Below are 27,401 nucleotides of genomic sequence, written 5' to 3' on the forward strand. Positions count from 1 at the left end.
CTATGGTGAAGTTATAGTGCCACTTGTGTTTTTGGATGCATTGTTTTATGAACTGTAAGTTGTAGTCACATCAACAAAATTGTTTGATAATTGATAAGTTGTAGTAGGCAAAATAAGGGTATTTACAAAGATGTTGTGATGTTAGCAACTTATAAGCTTCAACATAAATATAATAATCAATCAGTTAGTTGTATATTTAAGTTAGAGGTGAAAGTGAATATAATGATCAATTGTGATTCTAAATGGCCTTGCACCAGGGCAGTGGCGAAGCTTGACCCGAATGACGGGAGGGTCGAAAACGTATATACCAAAAAAATTCTATAGAACTGGGGGTTGAAAACGTATATATCCAAAAATTTCTATACGAAAACTACATATATAACACTACTAAGCAAAAAGTTCGGGGGGTTGGGCGCCCCTCCCCACCCCTTCTGTACTTCGCCCCTGCACCGGGGCTACTTGGTTCCTGAACTTGAATCCCATTTTTTACTTTTGCAGTCAAACAATATATTTTGAAGATAAGATTATGTATCACGATAGATGTAGTGGGTTTAATTTTAGGTTATTGGACACTTGTCACTCTATAAATTCTTCTTACAATTAGGAGCCTTTGTAGAATAACTTGACCCATAAACTTGAATATATGTTATATAGTATTTTTCTATCTTATGACCTGATATTGAGTTGACACATTTAAACCACCTGACGAAAATGGTATGATGAGTTGTAAATATTGAAATAGTGTTTAAAGTAATTTGTAAGATGTTCTTCAATAAAGAAAGCAAGGTGTATCATGCATGAGTGCACTCAAATTCTATTAGAGAATCTGATGGTGTTTGTTGTGTATTCCTCATTGTTTCAGAATGACAAAGGAGATAAAGTCAAATGGCGATGTTTACTTTGGTAAAGTGAAGATTGCATTTCTGTTTATGATCATAACTAGGAAGATCGAAAAATGTCTGGGAGATTGCATTTCTGTTTCTATAGGGGTAGTTAATTTGTTTTGCAGATCACTTTTTAGACATATGTTTATGTAGAAGTTGTTCCTTCTGTGGTTCATACATATCTCGAACTTGTGTTAGGTATGCTTGAAACTGGTTGTCTGGCGAACATGTATTCATTTATAGTTGCTTTGCTTGGTTGTCTGGTTGTTGGATGCATTGTTTGATGGATGTTATTGTTGTTTTTGTCATATGTGCAATTGGATCAACACCAGTTCCATGTAAGCAATACACAGAGATATGAATCTAGAGTTCACTTAAAATATATTCATGAGATTTAACTTACAAGTACCTCACCTAACTAATGGAATTCACATCACACCATACCTCTATGGTCATATTTTTTAGCTTCTTCATGTATTCCTTAAAGAATAGTTTGCCGTGATTGTAAAAAAATAACTTAAAAAACAGAATTGCAAACGAAATGTATAGATTATTGAACGCCAAAATGCATGACTCAAGTAGAAGAATTGTATGACTTTTTTTAAAGAAAACATAATTTCCAATTAAATGTACAGAATCAATCCACATTGGTGCACACCCCTTCGCCGGCATCAATTGGTGCCCTTGACGGTGAGGAAGACAATTATCAGTATTCGGACGCGATGTTTTTCATCTTCGTAACCTCCTCGAACCTCAGCTTAGGATGATAGAGAGTGAAGGAATGCATGGCTTGTTTAGGGTGAAAGGCCGATGCATTTGGAGAAACCCTAATTGGGCGGAACCAGTGACAATCGAGTTCTATGGATTATAGTGCAGTTGAAGGTTGAGAACAAACGGGAGATCCGTGTGATATTCTCCAATTATACAATTATAGGAGTTCGCAGAGGAGGTGGTTAGCATCCCTGGGGTGGTTTTGATAAACTGCACTCAAATTACAGTAACTGAATTCTAAAAACTTCTGGTGGAGATCATGGGGAGAAAAAGGTGGAACAAACCACCAGCAGAGAAAACCGCAAATAACTGCCACCACAACGTTCTTTTTTTTTGTGAGTTTAAACAGCTCGGATTTCATCTCAGCAAGATCTAACGGTGGATATCGATTTCATTGACGCCTGGCGGTTAGACTTAATGGGGTTTAATAATTTATATAAGCTAGAAACAAAAACAGAATGAAAATGTGTAAATATGGAATGTCTAGAGAAACACCTGAGCTGCCACGTTTCCAAAATATTCATTCTCTAAGCTTATAAGTTTCTCTTTAGTTGCATTAGGGATATCAAGTTTGATGGCCCATCTCAAATTTTGAATACATTTTGCTCTATTATACCTCTGTTATAAAGGGTTAGTAAATAATAAAAAAAACATAAACAAAGATTCCACTCGTGATGGAAGTTATGATATAAAAATAAAAAAATTCGACAAGTAACTTACTCGTAAGCCATGGGACATTTTTAGTTGCTTGATTGTTTGATCGTTCCTCTTGCGTCTTACTGTCACTCATTAAATTAAAACATAAATAATTGGATGTAAAATGGGAAAAATACTAAAGGATATTATGAAATGAAGAATTACCTTAACAACGCTTGAAGATGAAGAACATGCCCATCGCATTCTTCACTGAGTTGAGCAAGTAGATCATTCTACATCAAAACTAAATTAAGAAAATTGAAAAAATAAACTTCCTGTAATTCAAACAGTAACAAAAAACACTAGTTTAATATTTTTTCAGAAGTAAAGTCAAACATGACGAGACAACTGTGAAAGATGGTTTCTGTGATGAGGTTAGGGATATGATTAATGGCTTCCGTAAGCACCCATTTTACTTCTTTATAATAAAGGGCAGCTGGATGAACCGAGGCAAATATGTGAAGAATTGCCAGAATTTTTGGAGGAGCAACTATTGATTCCTGTTACAAATTGTTTTAGTCGAGTCAAAACTGGAACTTAAAAACATAATTATCAAGTAGCCGACACCGATATATCACTGCTTAATATGTAGGTGTCGTCATTGGAACACACCTTCCGCAAGCTGTTTTGACAAACCAAGTAGGCATGTTATGTTTTTTTATCATGTTCAATTTTCTGTAGCACTTAGAAGACACTATCAACCACATTCTGTTTCTTTCGATCTTTTGATTTCCATGAGTATGTACCCAATGGATATGAGTTAGAATCATGATTGGGATGACTCACTAATAGAGGTTATCAGTTTAAGCTAAACATAACTGGAATTAGTCAGGTAGATAAAGGCTCTTAGAACATCAAAGCACAAAAACTAATTCGGTTTTCCTAGCATAATATTAAGCTCACTTGGCAGGTGTGATTTGTGTATGCATCCCACTTAAACATAATATTTTATTTGAAACTTTGTTAGGGTGTCTTGATAGAAAGTGTTAATCGATCGTTTGATGAATACTTGCAAGGCTAGTTTTATAAGAAAATAATCAACATCTACAAAGGGCAAAAGTAACTCATTATCCCACATCGGCTGAGTGAACTATACATATATGAAGAGACAGCATACATAAACAGCAGTCCAAGAAGAGGAAAAGCATACCTTTCTCGGCCTTTTGGCTAAGATCAAGTGTAGTATCTGTTCTTATCAGTTTAATATCTGATATGTGAGCCATCGGCTCACTCGATATTAATCTTATTTTTTATGGGGAAAAGCCCATCACAATAGCTTGCTATTGGGGCTTTTAAGCGTCGTCTTGGTGTTGCACTACTGCCTTGGCCTGGCGCACCCCTCCAAACCATAGTTAAGTGTTTATCAATCAGTTTCCATATCTATATCTATTAAAGTGTTCATATATCATTTTTTGTTTCATCTAAAGAACTTTACATAATCTCTCTAGTATGTGCAAAAGCCAGAAGGTGCAATACCATCTTCTTTTTGGATCACAAATTAGTTTTCTTGGGTGCAATACACTATTTTCAGTTTTGTCAACCTCATGCGTCCTTGGAAGGACTTATTTTTTATTGAGTGTTTAAAGTGCCTGCATATGGACGCATCCAAGGCATGATGAGTCCCTCCAAGGACGCATGAGGTTGACAAAACTGAAAATAGTTTTGGTCAACTGCCATTTTTGTAATTTCCCCTTTTAAGAATCTTTGATATCTTTATCATGTAATTTTCTCTCCATCATTTTCATTTCTTTGTCATGGAAGGAATTCAACTCCCCAAGTTCAGTATGAACCCTTGGTGATTGGACTGTCTTTCTGAAGGTTATCTTTGCTCTTTGTTTCATCCTTTAAAAGCTTCACTTAAAATATTTCCTTCACTTTGGTTTTGTTCCTGATGTTTTATATAATCGTATATGCTTTAATCCTGTAAAGGCATTCTGCACTTCTGCATGCCAACAAAATATTTAATACAGGATTTTCTGAAAATGTTTAGGAGCATGCTAACTATTTCAGTGTAAATATTGTTGAGAAGGTACGGAATTATTTTCCTGAGCATGGTAACCCTGCAGTTTTTTGTCTTACAATCCTTTCAAATATTTATCTAGCCAACGGATATAAGTTAAGAGTCATGATTTGGATGCACTTACTAATAATTAATAAAGGTATCAGTTTAAGCTCAATGTAGCTGGAATTAGTCAGGTAGATAAGGGTTCTTAGAACATTGATTAAAGCAAATAAACTAATTTGGACTTCCTAGCAAAATAAACTAATTGTGTATGCATCCCGCTTAAACTTCTTCATACAATAACACAAGATTAAGTTTGAAACTTTGTTAAGGTGCCTTTATAATGCAGTGTTGATTAAGTCTCAGACGCATTTACAAAGGGCAAAGGTAACTGGTAGTCCCATATTGGCTGAGTGAAGAAAACAAACATGAAGGGACTGCCTACATAAACAGCGCCCCAAGAGGGTAGGAAGCATACCTTTCTCGGCCTTTTGGCTAAGATCAAGTGTAGTATCTGTTCTTATCAGTTTAATATCTGATATGTGGGTCATCGGCCCACTCGATATTAATCTTATTTTTTATGGGGAAAGACCCGTCACAATAGCTTGCTATTGGGGTCTTTAAGCGTCGCCTTTGTGTTGCACTACTGCCTTGGCCTGGCGCACCCCTCCAATTTGCATTCAATTTTTATATTCTTTTATAAATTATAAATTGTTCATGTCTTTAGATGACATTTTTTTTCTTACTATCACCGTCCCACTTTTTAACAACTGAACCTGTCCTCACTTTCAAGGTTAATTTGTGAAGGGTATTAGTGAAGCTAGAATCAGTTTTTTAAAGGTCGGGATGATTCGTACTCTTTGTTCTTTGCTTTATTCCATATCTACAGAAGTCCTTTTTCTTTGGTAAATTCAGATATAATGCTTAATTTTACCTGCAGAATTGTTGACTTATTTACGCTTTTATGGGATTCACTTAAATCTTGTCTAGGATGTTCTCAATATACAGAAGGTGCAATACTGTCTTCTTTTGGGATCACATGTTAGTTTTCTTGATGTGTGTGCCAGTGCATTTTTGTTGCTTATACCTGTTATGAACAATACTAGACCATCATAGGCCCAACTTATTGGCCCATTTTAGTGGCCCGAAGTTAGATGATTATGTACGAGCGAAGATATAAGAAAGAGTGTAGGGTGAATTAGAGGAGGAACGAATATGATGAATGAGTGTGCGCATTTTCTTCTTCCCATCCTAACTCTGAGCTTCTGATTTCCCATCACCTTTCTTGTAATTTCTAAATTCCCATCTCCCTTCTCTAGTATTAATCTCCCTTCCCTAGTATGTGTTCTTACGCAAATAACATAATCTTTCAAATAAAACCACTGCAAATGTAAAACAAGCAAATGCATACGTTAACACGTAAAGTTTACCAGAGAAAGACCTCACAAACCAAGACCAACCAGAATCAACAAAGTTCAACTAGTATTTCTACCAGACACTAAACCATACAATAATACTCTACACCCAAACATCACCAGATGTACCTCCTGTTTGATGAAGCATTGCATCTATCTCATCACCTTCTTCCATTTCCAGCTGCAACAGATAAACACAACGTATTAAACCACAGAATAAAGAGATAAATTATACATGCAATAGGCAAGGTTGGATCAATCTTGTAGACAGTGGCGGACCCATAAAAATCTTTCATGGGGTGTGGAAATTTACAAGGGTCATTTGTCTATCGCTATATAATAATTTTTTTGCGTCCATTTTGGGTGGGGTCAAATACTTTTTTCATTTTAGTTTGAATTTCAAGCATTTTACATGTTGTTGTTAGTTGTTACTTTAGTAATTTAACTCTTCTTTACTATATACACTAGGTTAATGCCCGCGTAATACGCGGGCTTCAACCAAAACAATATTATTTACTTTGAAATGAAAATATTCTGTACAAACGCATACATTGGAAGAAACAAACAGAAAATTATTCAATCCCGGAAAAAACTTCCTTGTATACTACATATGAATATTGTCAATGGTTACAAAACTACTTAAGAGTGATCACATCTTTCAAATAAAATAACAAAATTTTATTGCAAAAATATGAAGATTGTGAATGGATAGAAGAATCGATACCTAATTTATACAAAAGAATATCATCTAACTATTGTATAAATGAAGAACGTAACATTATAAACATAAGAAAACGTTAACCTAGCCGGAAGTTAAAAATAGCCATATGACAAAAACAAAAGCACTTGATAAACTTGATAAAAAGTTAGGGTATTGATATTCACTGGTAACAACCATATGACAAAAACAAAAGCACTTGATAAACTTGATAAAAAGTTGGGGTATTGATATTCACTGGTAACAACCAGGGCAGTATTTAGACTTGAATCTAAGAAAAATGCATTAGTATAAAGCTTTGAGATAACCCAATTACTTGCGTAGATAAAGTGTGATGGTTATTGGTATCCCGTGAGGATGATGACTAGAACAGTGCCTGTATGATAAATAAGCAATAACACTTGGCCACTGTTATTTCTTGTTTATTAGTACTACTCGGTTCTAGAATATGATCCATCATGAGAATACTAATTTCCTTGTTTCTTGATATAAATCAAAATAAATGATGCACTTTTAAAATCTTTGAGAGAAATTCTATTTAAGGGAAATACAATGATAATTACCTCTCCGGCAAGACTGGTAGACTCTCCAGCTTGTCCGGGTAAGATGGGGGTACCTCTCCGGCAAGACCGGGTGAGATGAGGTATATGTTATGTAAATGGAATTCCCTAAATAGTACCAAGACTGGATGTCTAACCTGTTTTTGGAAATATGAATCTGTTAAATATATTGACCTGATGAATGGTGTGTATATTACAGTATGTGAAATATATGAGTATATAGATATGTATATCTATGAGGAAATCCAAAGACCATAGTGATTGACAATTAGGGATAAATCACGAACAAGTGTGTCAATGATAATTTTCGACTTATTTATTAGGAATCTCTCGTATACGTCTCTAATTCCGACATCAAACATTATTTCGTTTGATCATCCGTCTCGAAATTCGTGCGACGAGATGAACGACAAGAACTTTTTAAGTTGGGACGCCATCAAAAGTATAAGAATTTCCTTTGCAATTATTAACGCATTAGAAAACCTGTAACTAAAGATTGTGCGAAAGCTTACACTAACAGTAATGTTACTTTCCTTCAGAACTCTTGAAAAGATAAGAATCTCAGAGAATAGTTCTGGTCAAAGTAAAATATAATTCAAAGCAAGAACCAGAATTATACCTAGAAACTAAACTAACCAAAAATATTCATCCATATTTCAGGGAATCTCGAGGACGAGATTTAAAACAAGGTGGGGAGGATGTAACATTCCCAAAATTTTTATTTATATAAAATATATAAAAACTTATGTTATTAAAAGGATGCATCATGGGTAAGTTGACCAATGGAAATATGAGGTATTTTGGGCAAGCATAAGAACCGTTTAATAATTAAATTATAAAAATACATTATATTTGAACCTACTCCGTTTTTAATGAAACTTGGTTCAAAATATAGATAAGATTATTCTTATTTTAATGACATATTCATTGTTTTATAAAACGTCATATTTTAGAAGTTATACACGCCAAATAAGTGAAGCAGCTGAATTAATTATAATATATAAATTAATAAAAATAAATAAACTAAACTATGTGTATAGTAGTTACGTGTAGAAAATAAAATATTAAATAATCAAAATTTACAATAAGGTATATGTAGGTAATTTGAATAAAATAATAAAAATTCAACAACTAAACTTTTAATGATTTGATGCTACGTGCAGATATAGAATATTTATAATATTAAATTTTAAACTAAACAAATGAATTTGTAAAAGTGTAAGAACATGGTAGCTAAAATTGAAGGCATTAAATGCATGGGTACGTGGCTTAATTTTGTAACCTCCAAGATATCTTCCAACTATAAATAGGTGGTATGTAGCAACCATTTCAATTGCACACCCTCTTTTCTTTCTGCCATCTTTCGTTTCTCTCTCTATATCTCTTTCTAGAATTCTATTATTTACCCTATAAATAATAATAAAACATAGCCTCGTTTTAAGTACTGTAGCCCCTGATCACTGATACCCTGTCCGACTGAAGTAGGGCCCCGTAACGTATGTCAAGGCTCTGCCTAAATTACCCCTGTCTCGTGACGTAGGGATAAAGTAGAATTGGTTTACTATACTTAATGTGAGTGCACTATATATTTTATTAAATAACCCAGGAGTGATACGCAAAATATAACAACTCTCCCGAATATTTTTCTGACACCCTACACTTCCTAAAATACACCCCGTATATGAAAACCGAGCCCAAAATACAATATAGCATTAAAAATAAATGAAAAACAAGAAAAACTAAGTTGAGGCGGGCCGCGTAGACCCACCCCAAACCTTTACGCGGGCGGTATAAGGGCTAGAACCTGAATTCGTTGATTTATAAGTTTAGACGGGCCGGTAAGCCTTAGTCCCTCCAAGGACGCATGAGGTTGACAAAACTGAAAATAGTTTTGGTCAACTGCCATTTTTATAATTTCCCCTTTTAAGAATCTTTGATATCTTTCTTTATCATGTAATTTTCTCTCCATCATTTTCATTTCTTTGTCATGGAAGGAATTCAACTCCCCAAGTTCAGTATGAACCCTTGGTGATTGGACTGTCTTTCTGAAGGTTATCTTTGCTCTTTGTTTCATCCTTTAAAAGCTTCACTTAAAATATTTCCTTCACTTTGGTTTTGTTCCTGATGTCTTATATAATCGTATATGCTTTAATCCTGTAAAGGCATTCTGCACTTCTGCATGCCAACAAAATATTTAATACAGGATTTTCTGAAAATGTTTAGGAGCATGCTAACTATTTCAGTGTAAATATTGTTGAGAAGGTACGGAATTATTTTCCTGAGCATGGTAACCCTGCAGTTTTTTGTCTTACAATCCTTTCAAATATTTATCTAGCCAACGGATATAAGTTAAGAGTCATGATTGGGATGCACTTACTAATAATTAATAAAGGTATCAGTTTAAGCTCAATGTAGCTGGAATTAGTCAGGTAGATAAGGGTTCTTAGAACATTGATTAAAGCAAATAAACTAATTTGGACTTCCTAGCAAAATAAACTAATTGTGTATGCATCCCGCTTAAACTTCTTCATACAATAACACAAGATTAAGTTTGAATCTTTGTTAAGGTGCCTTTATAATGCACTGTTGATTAACATTTACAAAGGGCAAAGGTAACTGGTAGTCCCATATTGGCTGAGTGAAGAAAACAAACATGAAGGGACTGCCTACATAAACAGCGCCCCAAGAGGGTAGGAAGCATACCTTTCTCGGCCTTTTGGCTAAGATCAAGTGTAGTATCTGTTCTTATCAGTTTAATATCTGATATGTGGGTCATCGGCCCACTCGATATTAATCTTATTTTTTTATGGGGAAAGACCCATCACAATAGCTTGCTATTGGGGTCTTTGAGCGTCCCCTTGGTCTTGCACTATTGCCTTGGCCTGGCGCACCCCTCCAAACCATTGTTTATATTTTCAACCTTTTTGTTATAATAATGCTTTCTCTAAATTTCATATGAAGTTTGAGGTTGGCAGTCTGCTTTTTTTAAAATGTTATTAAAATGAGGTTGAGTGCTATCATTTCAAACAAGCTTTGAGTTATTGTTTTTCAAGTGTTGGAATTGAAGATGATGAACATGTCTTTTATTGATCCTTGTAATGCTACACAAAGTATGTGAGAACAGTGAATATCCTTGTAATGCTACACAAAGTATGTGAGAACAGTGAATAGATACGCCCGTCCCTTTCAGGAGACATTTATCTTGAAATCCCACGTATTAGAATAAGTCTGTAGGTCCCTTTTCGCGGAGGATTACGAACCTAAACCTTGTTATACAAACCTACTAGCGAGTGCGGAATCCAAGCTAGCAAGCAAACCGAGTTAGTAGCAAGTAGAGAAACAAACACACAAAGATTCACCGATTAACACTAGTCGTATTAATGCAATGAGGGTTTCGGTTACAAGCTCAATGTTTACAGAAGTGTTCTATAAACTCTCTAAGTGTGTGAGTGAGTTCTGGGCAGAATGCTCTCTAAGCTTCTATCTCTCGGGTGTGTGGGAATGGCAGAACTCTCGAACTCTCAACACATGCATGGGTATATATACCCAGCTCAGCAGGTCTGCTCGAAGGATTCGACAGATGGTCCGAAGGATCATCTGTCGACCACATGTTACACGAAAGATCAGCGTGGACCTCGAAGGATCATCCTTCGAGGTCTAATGGTCGAACCATGGTCGAACCATATCTTTCGATCACCTCGAAGGATCAGGTGTATCCTTCGAGGCTATCCTTCGATCAGAACATCTTTCAACTGTTGTCCAAGTCAAACCGGAGGATGGTTGACTTGGTCAACTTACAACACAAATCAGGACATCGTTTATATCAGACCGAATACAGACAAAGTACAGACACAAGTGCACCAACAAACTCCCCCTTGGCTGTAGCTTTGTCTTTGATCTCTAAGCTTTGTCTTGTTCTTCTAAAAGTGTAGACTTGTCTGGAACTTCGACAGTCTTTGGTCTTCAGGTCTTCAAGACTCTGATGTCCTATCATGTCTTCAATGCCGGAGGATCTTCAAAGTCTTCACGTCTTGAAAGTAGAGAGTGTATCAACAAACTACCCGTATCATGTAGGAAGTGTGTTGACAAACTCCCCCTTAACATAAGCTCCCCCTTGAGTTATGCTCGTGAAAAGACTTTATCTTTATGAAGTGAGATCCTTGTGGTGTTGATGATGGCCAGCGGCAACTCGATCATCTTCATCTTTTGAGCGCCTTCTCGTCGTGTCTTCATTCCAAGGCTTGTCATCGACCATGTTCTCCTAGCCTTTAGAATCTGCACATGCAAGAAATCTAAACGCGTAATGAGAACAACTGCTTGGAATAGTATAAACAAATGACACACGAGTGACCATGTCAAAATCAAACACCGTCCGACAGTTTGAAAGTTTAATAAATTTATCAATTTTAAATTCTAACTTTCAAAATCTGCAAATTTTGACCGTTTATGAAGATTTAGTCAGTTCGGTTTTCAGTCAGGTTTCAGGTAATGAAGACTTGAGCTCCAACATCGTACGATCGAAAATAAAGCAGAAGTAAAATCTTTTTGGCTTTTATAAAGTTTATATTAAAACACGCCTAAAATCTTTTTGGTATTTTTGAAATTAAAAGACAACAATTTAAAATCCTTTGAGTGTTATCAAACGACATCACCGCTAATGTCGTGCTGATATGCACCAAACGACGAAACTGTTTAAAAGAAATAATAAAAGTTAAACAGTAAATAAATAAATATATACAAACATTCTTTTTGCGAGTTTCGAGGGTAAGAGAATCATATCAGTGTACGGTCATGCCAAAACACTCTTGTTGTTCAGTTAGTTAACATTAAGATAAGCATCCTATAACAATTATCGGTATTGTTGTCCACTTAAGCTCAACTTATCAGATGTAATCATGGCGAGGGGATACGTTAAGGTATGATTTATACTTACCGACCGGTGTTCATCCACATCACGACACATTCCCGTATCAAGGTATGCACGAGTGTTCATCTTACCGGTGAGTATACCGATTATCATCTGTTTGACCGTATAAATTGTGAGATACTCACTTATTTTGATTTGAAAACAAGTCCTATGTGATATAATCACTTATTGATGAGGAACTTGATTTTCGTATGCATGAGGGCACAGGTGCAAGTCCGTGAACAGGTCAGTACTTCCGTACAGCAGAGAGACGAACTTGACACCCGGAAAAATGTGATATTTTATCACTTATTTGATTTGGACATGTGATTGTTTATCACTTATTGAGGTCGAATGCAATATGCAATATGTACACGTATGTATAGTATCATGGAAGATCTAGACTTGCGTCCCCGTTATTTTTCGGTAAAAGATACAACCATGATACCCAGATGATAAGCAGCATAAAGACCGAATATCTCAGAACCTCGGCAATCTATCAAACGAAATTTCGGTACTAAGACCATATGCCAATGAATGGTTCCCACCTGGTCTTCAGTCGATTAAGATTTATATCACCCTGCACACTTTAAAATGATTGTGAGCCTACCGATACATCTTATATAGAGCTGCTTATCGTTTTTCATTTAAGGTTTAAAGAGGTTTGGATAGACCACTGATGTACTATCATTTTCTCTTTTGCTCGCCAGGAAACTCATTTTTGTTTTTCTATTGTTTTTGTGTTTTTGAATTTTTCGATGTTTTTGGATTTTCCGATTTTTGGATTTACTCCCCCTAAAATCAACAAACTAAGATAAATTTAAAAACACAAAGGTATTTACAAAAATGATTTTCCGATGTTGGTTTTACTCTTGCTTGACCTTAATGCCGTTTACCAATAATAAAAAGTCAAATCTTGATTTGTCAAATGCTTTGGTAAATAAGTCGGCACGTTGGTCATCGGTGTGGACCTTAACAACATCGATTAGCCTTTTCTCAAAGCAATCACGTATGAAGTGATATTTGATTTCGATGTGTTTGGTCTTTGAATGCTGCACAGGATTTCTAGTGATATCTAAAGCAGCAGAATTATCAACGTAAATAGGAGTAGTTAGGAATTCAAAACCGTAGTCCCGCATCTGTTGTTGGATCCAAAGAACTTGGGAGCAACAACTTGAGGCAGCAATGTATTCAGCTTCGCATGTTGATGTAGCTACACACGTCTGCTTCTTGCACTGCCATGTGACTAGGCGATTTCCTAAAAACTGACATCCAGCCGTTGTGGACTTGCCGTCGATTTTACATCCGCCAAAATCAGAATCACTGAAGGCTACCAATTCAAAGTTATTATCCCTAGGGTACCACAGACCGGTGTCAGGGTACGCCTTCAAATAACGAAAAATCCTTTTAACAGCAGCAAGATGTGAGGCCTTCGGGTTAACTTGATATCTAGCAAGCAGGCACGTTGGGTACATTATGTCTGGCCTTGATGCTGTGAGGTACATGAGAGATCCGATCATGGCGCGATAGATAGAAGGGCTAACAGCTTCTCCCTTCAAGTCTGGAGTAATTCCGTGATTAGTTGGCAATGGGGTACCAATGGGCGTTGCATCAGACATCTGGAACCGGCTCAAGATGTCACCAACATATTTAGTCTGATGGATGAATATCCCAGACTCCGTTTGTTGTACTTGTAGGCCCAAGAAGAAGGTCATTTCCCCCATAGCACTCATCTCGAATTTATCCTGCATAATGCGCTCGAATTCCCTACACAAGACATCATTAGTAGAACCAAAAATAATGTCATCAACGTATACCTGTACCAGAAGAAGATCTCCATCTTGTTCTTTGATGAAGAGAGTACAGTCGATAAGACCTCTACGAAAACCGTTCTCCAGCAGATAGTGAGATAAGGTTGCATACCAAGCTCGTGGTGCTTGATGAAGACCATAAAGAGCTTTGTTGAGCAACCAAACCCGATCGGGATGGATAGGATCTTCAAAACCTGGAGGCTGTTCGACGTACACCTCTTCTTCAACCACACCATGTAAAAATGCACTTTTCACGTCCATCTGATAAACCTTGAATCCTTTGAAGGACGCATAGGCTAGAAAGATTCGAATTGCTTCGAGACGTGCCACTGGTGCATAGACTTCGTTGTAGTCGATCCCTTCAATCTGACGAAAACCTTGAACGACTAAACGAGCTTTGTTTCGGATAACAACTCCGCGGTCATCCTTTTTGCATTTGAAAACCCAACGGGTACCAATCTTCTTGTATCCAGCAGGTTTCTCTACTAGTTTCCAGACACCCAGCTTCTGGAATTGTTGCAGTTCTTCCTGCATTGCTTCAACCCAAGCATTATCTTTCAAGGCTTCTTTCCACGTTCTTGGTTCTTCTTGTGAGACATAACACGCGAAGGACCAGTCGTTTTGTTGCCCGGATTCTCGAATAGCTGCATACAAGCCTGCATTGTTGTTGTTTCGCAACATGTTTCTTGTTTGTACGCCACTTTGCACATTTCCAATGATGTTTTGTTGAGGATGGGTATTATGAATCCTTGTTTCTGGATTGTCTGGAACTGGAACATTTATACCCAGGTTGTTAAGATTAAGATCAACAACCAATTCAAGACCCGGAATTGACGAAGAGGATGATGCAGTAGTCTCAGCTGTTCTATGTGTTTCCACTGGAGGAGTACCCTCTGAAGTACCATGAACTGCTGTTGTAGGAGCTTCTTGATCTGCATCTAGAAATTCATCATCCTCTGAAGATTCGTTCAATTCGTTAGCATCATGAAAATCCTCATTGTTGAGAGTATTGTTGTTCACCGAAGAGGATGGTTCTTGATTCACAAGAATTGGACGAACCACCGGTGAAACTGTTGCATTGTCACTCTCGAAAAACATCCTAGCCGCAGCATTTTCTTCAACGGCTTCAACATTGATCGAATTGAAGAAGTCATCATACTCAAACATCCAAGGTTGACCCGGATTTTTGACTGGCAAGGTGTGCCTTTGTACTCTGACCTCAGACCATTCCTTGACCCTTTTAGTCTCTAGATTCCAGACTCGTAAGTTAGGGGTGGCATACCCAAGAAAGTATCCATCAATTGCTCTTGCCCCAAACTTTCCATTAGGATCGATGATTGTGCATGGAGCTCCAAACGGTTCTAGATAAGACAAATCTGGTTTCCGTTTCTGAAGAAGCTCAAAGCAGGTCTTGTTGTGTCTTTTGACTGTAAGGACTCTGTTCAATGTGTAACATGCAGAGGCCACAGCTTCAGTCCAGAATGGAATGGGTAGCTGCGACTCTACCAACATTGTCCTAGCAGTCTCGATCAATGTGCGGTTCTTACGTTCAGCGACACCATTCTGTTGAGGAGTATAAGCTGCACTAAACTCATGAAGAATACCCTTTGAAGTGCAAAACTCCGCCATGGAATGATTCTTAAATTCAGTACCATTGTCGCTACGTATCCGCCTAACCTTCAACTTATACAAATTCTCAATCTGAATGATCAAGTTTTTGATAATGCCAAAGGTTTCACTCTTGTGTGCCATGAACGCAACCCAAGAAAATCTTGAATAATCATCAGTAACCACGAGGCAGTATTGATCACCCCGAATACTCTTGTGCTTGACAGGACCGAACAAATCCATGTGCAAACGTTCAAGAGGAACTGCCACTGTGTTGATCTTCTTTGTAGGGTGCTTCTTCTTTGTTTGCTTTCCTTTCTGGCACGAAACACAGATGTCTTGAAGATGGAAATTTTTGAGGGGAACACCATTCACCAATTCATTTGAAACCAAATGATTCATTTTGCGTAAGTGAATGTGACCCATTCGTCTGTGCCAAGAGATAGTGTCTTTTTCTGTGGCTTTGGAAACGAAACAAGTTGCTTGTGCAGACGTAGTAATAGCCTGGCTCATGTCAAGGACGTACAAATCATTTATCCTTGGAGCCGACAAGAGAATCCATTCTTTTGGAATTTTGAAGCCGGGTTTCAGCACATAACATCCATTAGCATCAAAGTGTACTGAAAATTTCTTGTCACAAATTTGAGAAACACTAAGAAGATTGTGATCAAGTTGTTGCACAAAATTGATCTTGTCAAAGCTGACAATCCCGTTAGATATCATTCCTTCACCCGTTATGTATCCACCTTTATCTCCAGCAAAAGCAACATAACCTCCTCTAATAGATTTAACGTCGTAGAGAAGCTTCATGTCGCCTGTCATGTGCCTGGATGCCCCACTATCAACAATCCAATGACTACTGATAGTTCCTCCTGAAGCACCCTGCACATGAACTCAAATGAATTAGTTGGAGATGGGGACCCAAGCCATTGTGGTCTTGGGTCTTCCATTTTCATCAATGACAATAACTTCTTGTCTTTGATGGTTGGTGAATTGTGATGGTCCCCCTGATTCAACAACCGTTTTTGGTTTCCAAGTCTGTTTGGTTTCACCAGTGTTTTTCTTTAAAATTTTAACTTCTTGATGATTTGAAGTTTTAGAATTTTCTGGTTTTACAACAACAGATTGTTTATGAACCACATCGGTTTTAATCGCTTTTTCAATTTTCTTGACCTGTTGCCGTTTCTGTTTCTTTTCCCTTTCTTTTACAAGTCGGGGATCTTGTTTTGTGGAAACAGATGGCTTACGGTCAGTCTTACCACGGGGATCATCAACCTTTCCTTTCTGCTTATGAAGATATGGGCAGTTTCTAATAATGTGCCCAATGGTTCCACACTCAAAACATGATCTTCGTTCTACAAACCCCGAAGAATCATGTGATCGTCTAGCCGATGATGTTGAACTTTGTGAACCCGAGGTACTAGGTTTTGAACTGCTTGGTTCATTTCTTTTCTCGACAATAGCTTTCTTGACAAAATCTAAGTTAGATTGATTTTCAAACTTTTCAATTTTGTCTGTTCCCGTCGATTTCACAAAGTTAACATTCTTCTTCTTCTTTTGATTCGGCTTCTTTTGCACTGGAGCCGGTACTTTACCTTTGGGTTTGGTGTGATTTTGCTGAGTTGGCACTGTTGGCAATTTCTTGTTGCCAAATTGCTTTCGAACTTCAGCCTTTGGGATTGGAGGACACTGTGTGACTGTAACTTTAGGTCCTGCCTTTCCCAAGAACTTACTTGTCGAATTCTCAAAGACTTTGCAGATTAAGGATTGATTAACATTCTTAATGGGAAAATCTTTGTCTGAGTAAATTTTATCATCACCAACTAGAGTGTACAGCAAATTCACACTCTCCGACTCCTTCTCAGACGAGGACTCAGTTGCAACAGTCTTAGCGGGTTTGACAGGGGGATCACATAGAATGTGATTCTCAAGAGGTATGTCCTCATTTTTGGCTACCGCATCAGACTTTGCTGGGACAGTATCGTCAGATTCATCATCAGACGAATCAGCATCCTCAATCACAACTGGAGGATCTTGATTCTGTTCAGCACTCACAAATGTATCTGCTGACACATCTGAATCTAAGGATACTTCCTTTTGGTATCCGAGTCCTGCAGCAAACTCCTTAACATCTAGAGGCACAGTAGGTTCAAAGAAAACCCTGTCCTCTTCATCAGGCATGGCATCATAATTATGTCTCACTGGTGGTGGACACTTCTTGTAGCCAATGCATGTGACATCTCTCTTTTCCTTCTGAACGTCAATGATGTGATCTAACACATAGCTAGAACTCAAATAACTGTCTAGCTTGAGTTGGATCGCATCACTTTCGGTTTTCACACAAGCCATCTCTTTTTGCATACTCTCAAGGCGAGATATATACAAATTAATATCAGTTTGTTTTCTTGAAACCATTTTAGTCAGTTCAGTTTTATCCTTCTTTAATGTTTCAATTACTGACTTAAATTCTTTTTCATGGTTTTCATAAAACATGTTGGCTTCTGTGCATTTAGAGAGATCCACAGTCAACTTCTGATTGTGGAGAAAGGTCACATCATATTTTTCTTGCAAAGCGTCATGCTTACTTTGCAAGTCACTCAAATTCTCATTCACAGTAGTATGTTTGTCTTGCAAGTCAAACAAACTAGCTTGTAAAGCATCATGTTTGCCTTGCAACTCAGACATACTTTTCTCAAGATCAGCACATCTAGCATGCAACCTAGCACATTCATCACAATTAACAGCAGTGGGTTCATCGACACATACCTGACTTGATGAACCGTCGACATTAGCCATAAAGGCTGAATGGAGAGAAGACGAAGAGTAAGCAGCTTGATCCACCAGAATAGATCTTCTTTGAGTTTCTGCTACAGCTTCCCCCAAGAGTTCATCAATGTCAATATCATCCGAAACATTAGATGTCTCACCCACATGATCATCACCAGAGTTGGATGATTCTTCATCAACACTCCTGCTGTATCCAGAGGAGTCTTCATCTTCAGACGATTCATCACCACTGGCAGAAGATTCTCCACCATTGGTGTGAACCAGCTCCTTCACAATCTGAGCAAAACATGCTGTTCCATCAGGAGCATCACCACCCAACTGGATTGACCAGTCACAACCTTCATCCACCTGAACTGCAAGTGCTCGGTTGGTTTGGTTGTTGACAGGCACCAATGTACGATCATTGTTTCTGTTCTGCTGGTTGCCTTGGTTCCTGAAGGGGTTTTGATTCCCGTGCTGGGCTGGCTTTGTACATTCCCGTTTAAAGTGGCCCCGTTCACCACAGTTGAAGCACTTAACAGCTTGCTTATCGAACCCATACTTGGTGTCTCGCTTACTTTCCAAGCTGGTTCTTCCAGTACTTTCCATCCAATCCTTTGCTCTTCTCACAGCACTCGCAAAGGCCCACTTGATGTCCATCAAGTCCATCTCCTCCTTATCAATCTGCCTGTAATCTTCTTGTGTCAGATTAATGTTTCCAATCTGACCTTCTATCAACCCACAGTACGCGCTCACTACAGTGTTAAGCAGCTCCATGTGTTCCTTAGCTACTTCTACACTGATTTTAGAGAAGCTTGACGTGTCGAGCTGTACTGTACTTGACTTTGATTGTTGACCTGCAGCAGATGATGTTCCTCCATAACATGCATATTGAGGTTGTTGAGCAGGAGGAGGATGAGGTGGTTGTATTGGATTTCCATACAGATCTGTGGTTGGAGGCGGCTTTACAGGAACTTGCACTGGATTGCCATACATATCCGTGCTTGTGACAAACGCCGTTTGAAGTGGAGCATGTGATCCAGCTTTTGCAGATGAAGTAGTGGAGATGCCATAATACATCTCTGGATTCTGTGGCACTGCAACTCTCTTTGCCTTCAACGTTTCTTCCTGATCCTTGTTCTCCAGAAGCTGCACGAAATCGTTGATATTGGTAGTTCTCAACGTTCCGTTGTACTTCAAGATTTCCAGGAAGTTATTCCATTGAGGCGGCAATGCATCGGCAAACTTCTTTACCACCTCTGTTGGAGTCGTTGTGACTTCAAAGTTTGTCAGCTCAGTAAGCAGGTGATAGAAACGGCTTGTCATATCTCCCAAGGACTCCTTATCCATACATGTGAAGCCATCAAATTCTTTCTTCAGTAGATCTCGTCGTAGTTGACGTGTGGCTTCATTACCTACTCCTCTTGTCTTCAATGCATCCCACAACTTCTTCGTAGTCTTGAAACTGACGAACTGATGATAAATATCCTTGCTCAGTGCTTGAGTGAGGATAGCGTATGCTTTCTTTTCTAAGTCATACGTCTTCTTTTGTTCATCAGGAAGATCGGCAAATGTAGCTGTCGAAGAAGCAGCAACCTCGATAGTTTGATCGAATTCCGTAATGAACCGTAACCACAACTCTGTATTTTGACCAAGAATATATGTATGGAAACGATCAACCCATCCCGGATATTCATGAAGATGCATCAACTTTGGAGGCCTGTTTAAACTTCCGGTTTCACTTTCGCTTAGTAGAAGACTTTGAATACTCGGAGTTTGATTTGAAACAAACGCCCATTGACCAGCTGGAGTGGCATTTGCTTGTGAGGATGTAGAAACTGGAGATTCGGCCCATGATGGAGATTGACTGGTATTCATGTATTTTCCACTGTCTGGAGCCGGACTTCCCCACCAACTCGGATTCATGATAGATAAGCAAAATAAATGCTAAGTAAGAAAGATCCGAAAGATAACACAACCGAAAGATCCTGGTCGAAAGATCTGAAATCACAGAAACTTGTTAACAATAAACAAACCTCAATCGAAAGATATAACCTTGTTCGAAGGATCAACAGTACTCGAAAGATTACTGTTGACTCTCGAACAATGATTTCGAAAGATTCAAGAACTCGAAAGATTCCCTTTGAAAGATCCTTATCTTTCGAGCCAAATCCTTATCTTTCGAACAACAGATCTCGAAAGATTCACCAATACGAAGGATCCTAATCTTTTGGACACTAGTCTTTCGAAAAGATTCCTCTGTCGAAGGATATGTTTCAGACTTCGAAGGATGGGTCGAAGGATATAAATCTTTCGAGCCCTCCTTGATCGAAAGATATCGAAGGATGATCTTTCGATGTCGAAAGATATCTTTCGAGAGGCTCTGACACAACTGACTTTGATGTGAAAGGTTGGTGAAAAGGTGACAGGTTGGTAAGGTCAAACTTTCGGCAAAAGGGGATGTCAGATCAACTTTCCCACCAACTTTTGAAAGATTGCCCAAAAAGGATAACCTTATCCTTAAGCCAGTCACCGGAAACACACCGGAAAACACAAAGTTTTCTAAAAACCAATTTTTATGTTACCCAACCAAAACTTGAACACTCCCGGTTAGTTTAGACACGTTTTTACTCAAAGAAAAAGCAAGAAACTTGGTAAAAACAGGTGCAAAACCAAGTGTTTCAACACACCACAACTTGTAAAAACCCGGTTTTAAACAAGGTAAAGAGCGAGGCTCTGATACCACTTGTAGGTCCCTTTTCGCGGAGGATTACGAACCTAAACCTTGTTATACAAACCTACTAGCGAGTGCGGAATCCAAGCTAGCAAGCAAACCGAGTTAGTAGCAAGTAGAGAAACAAACACACAAAGATTCACCGATTAACACTAGTCGTATTAATGCAATGAGGGTTTCGGTTACAAGCTCAATGTTTACAGAAGTGTTCTATAAACTCTCTAAGTGTGTGAGTGAGTTCTGGGCAGAATGCTCTCTAAGCTTCTATCTCTCGGGTGTGTGGGAATGGCAGAACTCTCGAACTCTCAACACATGCATGGGTATATATACCCAGCTCAGCAGGTCTGCTCGAAGGATTCGACAGATGGTCCGAAGGATCATCTGTCGACCACATGTTACACGAAAGATCAGCGTGGACCTCGAAGGATCATCCTTCGAGGTCTAATGGTCGAACCATGGTCGAACCATATCTTTCGATCACCTCGAAGGATCAGGTGTATCCTTCGAGGCTATCCTTCGATCAGAACATCTTTCAACTGTTGTCCAAGTCAAACCGGAGGATGGTTGACTTGGTCAACTTACAACACAAATCAGGACATCGTTTATATCAGACCGAATACAGACAAAGTACAGACACAAGTGCACCAACAAAGTCCATATCACTTTACCATATTTTTTTGAATTGATTTGTAAACAGATGTGAGGAACCGGTGGAATGAGTGATCTAGTTCACCGTGCCTTGCTACAGTTTCTTTGAAATAAATACTTGTCATTCTATCCGATGACTATGACTATCTGATTAGCAAAAAATGATAACTTTCAGTTAGTGATCAATAATCACCCACATGACATTATGACAACCAAACTCATAGTAATTTGCAACCATTTCCACATATATGACAACTAAGGAAAACTTAGCTTTTCATGTCGAATGGTATGAGCACAAGCCAGATAACTGACATAACGTCTTCTCGCTTCTTTTTAGCTGTATCTTTTCATTTTTCTCTTATCTCAATTTTTAATCAGTTGACCTGTTTGATGCTCAAACTGCAAGGATTTACCTTCATTTGTTTCTAATCACACTCAACATATCATACTCAATTGTTTCTGAACTCCATATTTTGGTTGAAACACATTTTGGATGTTGTTTTTAGCAAGTTCTAGTCATTTCCTCAACTATTCAACATATGTTTAACTAGGCAGTAAGTAACATATAGTCTGTTCTGTGACACATTTATTCCTAGTTCTACAAAGATTGTGGATCATGAAATATATGGACTTTCAGCCTTATTTATTGTTTCTTGGCTTACCCGCTTTATGAGATTGCTTACAACATCATGCTAACAGTTTTACTAGTTATCAGTTTAATTTTACTGAAAATATTCATCTCATTCAAGGACCTGATTGTTCTCGCATATATGTAAACCAGGTTGTTCTTATTTAGTGTTTCCCGAGCATGGTTGCCCTGCAGTTTTAGTCTTGTGTTTCCATACCATTGTTGAGTTTGGCAGGCTATTAATCAATTCTTGTAATGGATTTTGCTTATCTTGTAATCAATTCTCCTCAACATGCAGAATATTCTTACAATACAATCCTTTTGAATTCAAATGAGTATATAACAAACGGATATAAGTTAGAATCATGAATGGGATGTACTGACTTTTAGAAGTTATCTGTTTAAGCTAAACATAGCTGGTATTAGTCTGGTAGCTGATAAGGGTTCTTACTTAGAACATCAAAGCACATTCAGTCTTCCTAGCAGAATATTCAGTTGACTGCAGTTCTGTACTAAGGCAGTGAAATTTGTATGTATTCAGATGATAACTTACTAAGGTGCCTTAATAAAGAGTGTTGATTAAGTATCCATTAATTAATTGTTGAACATTATGTGATATTAAATTCTGGGAGGTGAAAACCATTATGAAATTTAGCCTATCACAGCCCCACATCGGCTGAGTGAAGAATACATATATGAAGAGACAGCATACATAAACAGCAGCCCAAGAAGGAGATAAGCATACCTTTCTCGGCCTTTTGGCTAAGATCAAGTGTAGTATCTGTTCTTATCAGTTTAATATCTGATATGTGAGCCATCGGCCCACTCGATATTAATCTTATTTTTTATGGGGAAAGACCCGTCACAATAGCTTGCTATTGGGGTCTTTAAGCATCGCCTTGGTGTTGCACTACTACCTTGGCCTGGTGCACCCCTCCAATTTGCAGTCAATTTTTATATTCTTTTATAAATTGTTCATGTCTTTAGATGACATTTTTTTTCTTACTATCACCGTCCCACTTTTTAACAACTGAACCTGTCCTCACTTTCAAGGTTAATTTGTGAAGGGTATTAGTGAAGCTAGAATCAGTTTTTTAAAGGTCGGGATGATTTGTACTCTTTGTTCTTTGCTTTATTCCATATCTACAGAAGTCCTTTTTCTTTGGTAAATTCAGATATAATGAATGCTTCATTTTACCTGCAGAATTGTTGACTTATTTACGCTTTTATGGGATTCAGTTAAATCTTGTCTAGGATGTTCTCAATATACAGAAGGTGCAATACTGTCTTCTTTTCGGATCACATGTTAGTTTTCTTGATGTGTGCGCCGGTGCATTTTTGTTGCTTATACCCATTTTGACCTTGTAATCAGTTATCAGCCTTGTAATCAAATATGCGATTCCATGTTGCCGTCAAGACGTTTTGTTAATAATGATTGCTTTTGACGGACATTAGATGTAAAAGGGCGTGAAAAACAAACTTTGGAGATATTTGGATATCTGGTTTCATTAAAACAGTTTACAGTGATCGTTCTACATAGCCTTGAGGCATGGATAAAGCATAAAATCTGTTAATACTTACAGTAAACATGGCTATTTTTTTTACGATTTTCCCTTTCTCTTTTATATTCTAAATTAACTATTTAACTCGTTGGAAATAAAATATTACCCAATAAACTATTTTATAAGAAAATGGGTATTATACAATACATCCTCTGTGCCATTCAGTATATAGTCCTTCAATATACTTCATTGTTAAATATTGTTATCGTGTGTAATCCATGATCATAATTAACAGAAATTGCCTGGACATATGAAGTTGCTCATGGATAATCCATAACATAGTGACCATAAACGCCATCCTAACACCAAACTTTAATATTATTGTCCCTGGCAGGCACCTATCCTCCCACCAAATCTACAAAAACACATCACCAGTCCACCCGGCAGGGGTTACAGCAAAGGTCTTGAGGATGAGATGTTGAGAAAGAGGAAAGAGTTTTACAAGCTATCTTTCATCTGCCATTAGAGAAGGTGTTTAAAGTTTTGTGGTTTTAGTATGAAATTAATTACGCTAGTGAGACAGTCGATTGTTATTCCCCTAGGCTACAAGCTTTTGTGGAACAAAACAACTATGTGTTCGTACGCAAATAACATAATCTTTAAAATAAAACAACCGCAAAGGTAAAACAAGCAAATGCATGTTAACACGTAAAGTTTACCAGAGAAAGACCTCACAAAACAAGACCAACCAGAATCAACAAAGTTCAACTAGTATTTCTACCAGACACAAAACCATACAACACTCTACATCCAAACATCACCCAGATGTACCTCCTGTTTGATGAAGCATTGCATCTATCTCATCACCTTCTTCCATTTCGAGCTGCAACATATAAACACAATATATTAAACCACAAATAAATTATACAGGCAATAGACAAGGTTGGATCAATCTTGCAGACAGTGGCGGACCCAGAAAAATCTTTCACGGGGTGTGGAAATTTACAAGGGTCATTTGTCTATCGCTATATAATAATTTTTTTTGGGTCCATTTTGGGTCGGGTCAAATACTTTTTTCATTTTAGTTTGAATTTCAAGCATTCAAAATTTTTTACATGTTGTTAGTTACTTTAGTAATTCAACTCTTCTTTACTAAATATTTTATCAGGATGTATATATTTTTATGGAATGAAAAGAAAACTGGGATAAAAATATACAGATTACAAAATCTTAAATCAAAATATAACAGATAAAATATATAAATATATAAATAAGTAATAAAATAACAAAAAGAAGTAAATGGAATAGTTTAGTGAGACCTGGGGTTTTAAATAAAAAGAGAAAGAAAAGTGACTTAGGGGCCTATATACAAATGGTAGATGCAGACAATCCATTATTTACTTGTAGAAATATATAATAACAAACTTTGTAAGTCATTTATTTGTACACCAACTTACACAATATTAGACTAACAATATATTGTGTGTGCGAGAAGAAGAGAACCTCATCAGGGGTCTGCTCGGCTCGAAGGCGACGGCCATCGAACAAGAAAGCAATAGCATTAAGCTCGACAGACTGTCGATCACAGTAAGCATTCATAAGCTTCTTCAGCTGTGTGCTCCTTTTGATCCTGAAGAACACTTCATTACCATCCTGGAATCACAACACGTGAGTTATCACTTCAAACCAATAACATATATAACTCCAGGATACAATGTCTAAACAATAATACTAATAATAAGTAGAATTATACAAAACGGAAACCATAGGAACTTGAAGGCATGGGTTTAATGAAGGTATTAAACTATTAATGGTTGAAAATCTAACGAAAAAAAAAACTCTGACCTGGCTTTTGACTTTCAAATTGATGTGAGCACCTTGATCGACGGTGGCGGGCTTCTTATCTTCGTCGTTGTTGACACCTGACATACTTTCCGGCCGCTTGATTAACGATTGATTCTTCAACTCTGCCCTACACGCCTGCCTTTTCTAGTAGAAAGCGAGGGATTCGGATCGGACGGTTGGTATTTACGGATAATAATAATAATACTTATACGAAAAGTTCGAAATTCTATTCGAGTTCCAATATCGAATTTGTGATTTTCTATTTGTTTGGAAATTTGAATGATATAGGCATTCAAGCAACCATTCCCGACCACTTATCTCCGACTACAAATGGAATTAATTACAAAGAATCTATTTAAATAATAAATGATCGACCTAGTTTTTTTTTTTAAGTAATGATTAAAAGAGCATTAAAGAGTGTAAACCATTATTTATTAAATGGGTGTTATGATCTTGATGTGGCGGAAAATGCTCGTTATGAGGCATTAACCATCACAGATGATCTTAAAATAATATTTAAATCTAATAAATAAAAGAAAAAAAAAAGAATAATTCTAACCGGTGTAAAAAGGTTGGGGGCACCAACCACACCTTCTCACGTCTGTTATGCAGCTAACGAATTGCCTCGTAACGCCCCTTTTCATGCTCTTTGAGGCGGTGTTTCACGCCCCCTTCATGGGGCCATTACACCCGGTCTTAGAAATTGATAGACCTATTAAAATCCATGTGGCAAACATGGGTTTCATCCAAACCCTCATTGGTCCGAACAATAGGATAAGCTTGGATCAGACAAACGGTTGATTTAAGTAGCGAAATGTTTTCTTTGAAACTTTGTTAATCTGGATGGAATGAGTCTTGCTTGGATCAGCATAGGTTCATATAGGTCTTGTGACGTATATCCAGATGAGAAATCAACATCTATAGCAATTAGCAAAAATTATATCATAATTCATCTTTTTATAAAAGGGTTATTGGATTTTATCACCCCCAACTATGGACCTTTGGCCGCTGCCACCCCCAACTAACACTTTGACGGCCGACACTTCCAACTTGACTTTTAGTATGTTATGGCACCACATTGTTAACAGATCACTAACTTTGTTAGTGTTTGATCCTACGTGCCAAACACTGGCCTACGTGAACTATATGACATGGCGATCTAGTCCATAAAACCTTGTGTTTCTCTCTCTCTCTCTCTCTCATGTGATGTACAACCCCAATATTGCCAAACACATCTCCAAAAATTGCAATATTTACCGAGTTTATCTCCCAACGTAATGAAGCTTGATAATCTATGTCATAGTCTCCATGAAGAGATACAGCCTTGAAGACTACATAATTAAGGTCGCCAAAGGGTTCTTCCATGGGTGTTTTTGGGTTTGCAAGGATAATTTATGGGTTCGCCTTGTTTAAATCGTAGTCACCGGAAGAGATTGTTTGGGTTTCGGTTACAAAAATTGCGTACAAAAACCCCACCACTGGCGATAATACAAAACTCCATCAAAGGAACCACCATCGCCACCACCGATGCAGATCTGTAAGCCGGTCTCACAAACTCATCTCTAGCAACCTCCAAATCATTAATTGGCGATGACGAATCCTCGTACTCCGGCTACGATGTCAAATGCAACCAGAGACTTTGTCTTTACCGTCACGGCATATTTTTCCGGCGTTTGTTCATTGTCACTAGAGGATGGCAAAGAGACGGTGATGGCGACGAATGGTTTAGATTTGGTAGGAGAGACGTGCGACAAAATTTTATTAACTGCACTTCGCCAGAGACTAAGGGGCGGCTATGATTTGCCGGAGGCAAAGGGGCTTCTAGAGAGAAACAAACAAAAATCTGATTTTTTAGATTGAATTCGCATTGAACAAACAAAAATCTGTATGTTTGAGATATGGGAGGG

General features: G+C 37.7%; 1 protein-coding gene and 4 non-coding genes across 6 annotated transcripts; 4 read left to right on the forward strand and 1 right to left on the reverse strand.

Annotated features, from left to right (window-relative positions):
* The first annotated feature begins 3,497 nt into the window (after positions 1-3,497).
* On the forward strand, positions 3,498-3,693 carry LOC118491021. Its single transcript, XR_004890246.1, has one exon. It is a non-coding gene; the product is annotated as a U2 spliceosomal RNA (small nuclear RNA).
* A 1,134-nt stretch (positions 3,694-4,827) lies between these two features.
* LOC118490746 lies at positions 4,828-5,023 on the forward strand. The gene has a single exon (XR_004889996.1). It is a non-coding gene; the product is annotated as a U2 spliceosomal RNA (small nuclear RNA).
* A 719-nt stretch (positions 5,024-5,742) lies between these two features.
* On the reverse strand, positions 5,743-25,822 carry LOC118490692 (small ubiquitin-related modifier 1-like). Of its 2 annotated transcripts, none has more exons than XM_035988489.1 (3): positions 25,495-25,815; positions 25,153-25,302; positions 5,743-5,949 (listed from the first exon to the last, which is right to left on the reverse strand). In XM_035988489.1, the coding sequence occupies exons 1-3, from the start codon at positions 25,576-25,578 to the stop codon at positions 5,872-5,874; spliced, it is 312 nt and encodes a 103-aa protein (XP_035844382.1). In that variant the 5' UTR covers positions 25,579-25,815; the 3' UTR covers positions 5,743-5,871. The 2 variants fall into 2 exon arrangements, with proteins under 2 accessions (XP_035844382.1, XP_035844383.1); XM_035988490.1 differs by lacking the exon at positions 5,743-5,949 and adding an exon at positions 24,286-24,532 and having other exon boundaries at positions 25,495-25,822.
* Positions 9,746-9,942, forward strand: LOC118490743. The gene has a single exon (XR_004889993.1). It is a non-coding gene; the product is annotated as a U2 spliceosomal RNA (small nuclear RNA).
* On the forward strand, positions 22,889-23,084 carry LOC118490725. The gene has a single exon (XR_004889975.1). It is a non-coding gene; the product is annotated as a U2 spliceosomal RNA (small nuclear RNA).
* Positions 25,823-27,401: the final 1,579 nt, after the last annotated feature.

The sequence above is a fragment of the Helianthus annuus genome, chromosome 3 (genome assembly GCF_002127325.2).
Source record: "Helianthus annuus cultivar XRQ/B chromosome 3, HanXRQr2.0-SUNRISE, whole genome shotgun sequence".
NCBI lineage: Eukaryota > Viridiplantae > Streptophyta > Magnoliopsida > Asterales > Asteraceae > Helianthus > Helianthus annuus.

Excerpts from the sequence above, each read along its gene's own strand:
- LOC118490692 (XM_035988489.1), bottom strand. The coding sequence starts at position 25,578 with ATGTCAGGTGTCAACAACGACGAAGATAAGAAGCCCGCCACCGTCGAT. Across the intron at positions 25,303-25,494 it reads ATTTGAAAGTCAAAAGCCAG|GATGGTAATGAAGTGTTCTT; the intron begins GTCAGAGTTTTT and ends TTGTGATTCCAG. Across the intron at positions 5,950-25,152 it reads CCGAGCAGACCCCTGATGAG|CTGGAAATGGAAGAAGGTGA; the intron begins GTTCTCTTCTTC and ends TATCTGTTGCAG.